At 32.7% G+C, this 4670-nt stretch overlaps 1 protein-coding gene across 1 annotated transcript in view; it reads right to left on the bottom strand.

Annotated features, from left to right (window-relative positions):
• Nucleotides 1–427: 427 nt before the first annotated feature.
• Nucleotides 428–4670, bottom strand: part of LOC108747204 (nose resistant to fluoxetine protein 6) — a 26397-nt gene continuing 22154 nt past the window's right edge. The window contains exons 9-13 of the mRNA XM_018484538.1: nt 4090–4265; nt 3185–3314; nt 2505–2822; nt 1719–1889; nt 428–1573 (exon numbers count right to left, since the gene is read on the bottom strand). Of these exons, the coding sequence (XP_018340040.1) occupies nt 1764–1889; nt 2505–2822; nt 3185–3314; nt 4090–4265 (750 nt within the window). The 3' untranslated portion in view covers nt 428–1573; nt 1719–1763. The remainder of the gene's footprint in view (nt 1574–1718; nt 1890–2504; nt 2823–3184; nt 3315–4089; nt 4266–4670) is intronic.

The raw sequence follows: 4670 nt of genomic DNA, 5'->3' as shown, positions 1-4670 counted from the left end.
AGTTATTAGCCATCTGTCATATTTTTGTAATGATTAACGGACGCATCCTTGAAGGAATTTAAAATTATTTTCACATCTGCAGTAGATAGATAACGCGTTTAAATGCAAAGTCCGGAGATACCTCCTGAGCATCGAAAATCAATTTGCGACATGCGCCTCCTTTCACGTCACGCATCGCTTTGTAGTTGTTAAAAGCAGGAGAGAAAAGCTTTGTGTCTAGATGCGATAAGAAGCCAATGATAAGGAAACCGAGACTTATTTAAATTTGATAATACATAATAGTGACAAATTGATTTCCATCACAGAGGCTTTGTGGAAAATAATTCACTTGAAATAATTTTAATATCATTTGTAATATATTTAAATTTTGTATTATTTACAATAATAAGTTTAAAATACTTTATGATAGAAAGGTGAAATGTGAAAAATTTTAAAGTAAAAAAAGGTAATTGAATACATTGTTATTTAACGTAAATTGTTCTCTCCGTGTATTTTTTATCGATACGTAAAAGTAATGTATTTTTTCTATTTATTTCTGTTTTCTATCGATTTTGTACTATACAACGTATTTTTCGCTTTTTCTTTCGTTGTTGCGGACCATCGGCTATTCCGCGTAATACGCATAAATTCTGGAATAAATGCATCATATATGTTTTTTTCTATTTCTTTATGACTGAATTTTACGCGGCTGAATTTATTATATCATTTGACAATAAACTGCTGAATGAATGATAAAAATACTGTAAAATTCTAATCTTGTTGTAATCCGCTTTTTTATTTTTCACACAAAAAAATTATATCGAAGGTTGATACCATATTACAATGTATTCCACGTATTGCACGCTTAAATGCTTGTTGCTATTATTTATACGCTGCATTATATATTTACGGCTATCGTAGATTTTTCATTCCATACGACGCGAGAAAAGTTTCTCAACGTGATTTTATATTGTGTTGTCAGCGATTTATATCAGGCTTTTATGTTTGGGGAACATTTTTTTATCCATTACGTAAATAAAGGATTATTGCACTAGCAGGTCATGATACTTAATAATAATTACTGTGTTAAAATAACGTATAGAAATATGATTCGGCTAACATAGAAATATGTTAACTTTACTGTTGCTTCTGCGAGAATCGCAAATAAAACTGTCCCCAAAGTTCAGAATTCCTCGACTCGATAAAAGCTTTTGCGTCAGAGATTTATATCAGTTGATTTTAATCTTTAATGTTTTTCACATTTGCAATATTATTTTATTTCTACGATGATTAATTGTTATTTTCTATAAACCTGTTTCACATTTTATCTCCCCTGATCTTTTATTAATAATAATAAATTGAATTATAAGGAATTTAGCATTTTATCTTGCAAAAAGGAATTTTAACATTGTTAAGACTTATAACATCACATAGATTATCATGAAATATTTACATTATTATCAAGAATGATTAAATGTCAGCGATCTATGTTCACAAATAAAGAAGAACTTTTCCATCCTGGAAAAGTGACTTTCATCTTTGGATGATTCTCATCTCTGCTTTAAAAGATTCAAATTTGGAACAATGTCGTTACCTGTAAGAAATTTAATAGATTAAAAATATTATTCATTATATTAAATTATGTATAAATCATGTATGCACACGTGATAAGCGACGAATGCGTAATTGCAACATACAATTATTACTTATGTGATAACTCATAATTTTTATATACTTACGCTGGATAATCGCATTTATTCTTCTATCAGGCAGACAATTCCATTCTACCTTACTCTCTTCTTCGAAGTGAATGCAATTTTCAACAAAGTTACCACTGGCGCCTCGAAAGCGAGAGAAATGCAGAAAGACAGTAGGTACGAGGCAACTAGGTTGCCGAAATAGAGGATAAGCTGTGGAAGAAACATGCATAATCTTAATACAATTCTATTGAGAGTAGAATGAACTGTAGTATTTTATGCAATTTATTTTATACAAGAGTTTTTAGAAATTTTAAAAATGTGCAGAAATATAGAATCTTTTATGTAAAGTGTTATATAATCGAAAGAAGAGTTTTCTTATATAAGAAAATTAAATCGGAGAGGCAAAGTAATATAATTTATTCTATTTCTTAAAAAACAGAAAAACTTTAATATATATAAAATATTTTATAAGTTTATTTTGAAAGTTCATACTTAAGATTTTTGAAAGAGTATTTTATCTTAATAACTATATACTATCGTTAAGATACATTTTAAGTTATGAAATAATTAAAAGTCTTCAAAACCTAAAAGCGACAAAAAATATAAGTACTACTGACTTTCCGATTTCCTTTTCAAAATTGTCTATCATGAAAAAGTCGCGGTAATGTCTAAACAAGATTTCTATTTTAGAGATAAGATTGTTATTTATTTCTCCAAATAAAACATTACGGTATGTATATGGAATGGCGGTTCGTTTTATACAGATATCTTATAGTAATATCGCAATAGGAACTTCATAGTCAGAAAATATTCTTTTTATCTTACCACAATCCCATTGTAGAGATGCAGCGGTCCGTCCATCTGTGTAGTCGTGACCATCATGATAACAGGATGCACGAGATAAGCACAATATGTGAGTCTCGAGAGAGGATACATTAGCCTAAGCGAAAGCAAACTGTCGATCATTCGTGCCGACCCTGTGCAACATTGGATCACGATAAAAGCCACGGCCATCGCCCACGCGGTATGTCCTAAGGCAGCATATACGGAGCTCACCATCACCGTCAAATTTCCGGGATACAATCCGTATACCACCGAGAACATGATGCCCACAGACAGTATCCAGCCGATTAATTCTACTCCCTGTGGAATTGAGATTTGGTTAGTTTAATAGAAAACATTTTACAACCAAGAAAGAACGCCCGTAGAAAATTCTCGCCGTGTGGATGAATAATACATTTAGCAATAATCCTTGTTGTATTTAGGGTACTTAAAAATAATGACAATATAAATTACACGCATTAAGATAATTATCGTTTCTGCGCAATTATTTTTAATTATATTGTTTGTATCCTTCGTAATATGTAGACGGATTCTGTAATTGTTCGATAAATTCGCATCATTATCGCATCATTATCGCGCAGCGAGGCGTAAGCGAATATCACTGACAGATTGACTGAATGATTAATCTGATAGCTGGGAACACAGTGTTTCGAAATGCTCACCATAGGTAGCTTTAGCTGGCACTTAGTTTTGAAGAGGATATAACCACTGATCGTGCCGATGAAATACGGACCCGCTCTCAGCCAGGGTTTATCGTAGAGTTCGTCAAATAGAGCAAACGGCTCTTGAATCCTGTGTGAAGAGTGTGATAAAGGAATTAAGCGTATACGCAATATCGCGCGTTGAAATTGCCGCATCAGGGGACGAATAATGCAAAGTACAATGTCGATAGTGCGTTATAATAGGCACGTGCGCCATGAAGCTGTCTGAAATGAAAGCCTGCTTTTAATTACAAGCGATGCTTCGACAGATACCTGGCTTATTGCATTGTTCCTGCGTATTCACCCGTTCCGTATTCACCCAGTATAAAAATTCCGAATATAAAAAGATCGAGGTACTTTATTCGATGGGAGAGCAAGTCATACATACATTGTAAGTGGCTGTATTCCAATTGTTATGTTTCATTGAATGTTGTGAAAGGCCTTTGTTACTTTGAAATTGTTCCTTTCTCGTTAACATAATGAAGATTTTCCACGAACGATGGTTATACCCTGACGATCTTTATAAATAATTTCAACGAATCTCATCTTAAATGATAAGTTAACTTTTATAATTTCAAAAACAATTTTTAACTATAAGCTTTTAACTAATAATTTTTACTATATCTTATTTTTTAGAGAAAAATTTCTTAAAAAAATTTATCTTGCCAATTAATCATGTTCATTAATATTAATGATGTCTTGCAAATGAATAAGTATATTATAGGTATTATTAATATTTACACATAGTTATAACTTGGTACAAGTGTATCGTTAATCGTGTCAGTAGTAGATCTACAGAGAAAACGCGAAAGGTGTGCTGCAGACAAATGATACGTGTAATATTGATCGGGAGTTCAAGACATTACCTGGCTATGTAATCGTTGCTGTAGGCTATCGAGAACGTAGTGAACCACGAAGAGACGATCACCAGCGAAACGATAGTGACCGCGGTCTTGAAATATTTCACCGAGAGCAAAAGAAGAAGTATCCCAAGGACGTAGAACTGCGTGTCGTTTGCCATATACCAGCTCCACAGCATGCACTAGAAAGTTATTAATGTAATATGTGCGAATCAATTGCCAAGCAGATTGCATCGCGACGGGATTGCGAAAGTTAAGAGAACTAGGACACGGAGGAAAATTCACGCGCGGGAAAGGCGATGCATTAAGTACCGCTTTGACGCAAAAACCAATCCTTACGGCTTTTCAACCTATCGTTCATCGAAAGTATGTTGTTAACTCGTTTTTTTACATAATCACGTATTATGCAATATTCTTCGTTACTCCATATTTATTGTATCATCAAGTACTTAGGACGTTACGTTTTGAAAGTAACATTAAAACAATTGATGAATCTTGTTTTTTTAATCCATTATGCATTTTTCGATAACAACATCTAATGTTCTTTTTATCAGGTTAGTGTTTTTTTTATGTTTTAAACATACACA

The sequence above is a fragment of the Trachymyrmex septentrionalis genome, unplaced genomic scaffold, assembly GCF_001594115.1.
Source record: "Trachymyrmex septentrionalis isolate Tsep2-gDNA-1 unplaced genomic scaffold, Tsep1.0 scaffold107, whole genome shotgun sequence".
NCBI classification, from domain to species: Eukaryota; Metazoa; Arthropoda; class Insecta; order Hymenoptera; family Formicidae; genus Trachymyrmex; species Trachymyrmex septentrionalis.
This window is presented reverse-complemented; position numbering and strand designations above follow the sequence as displayed.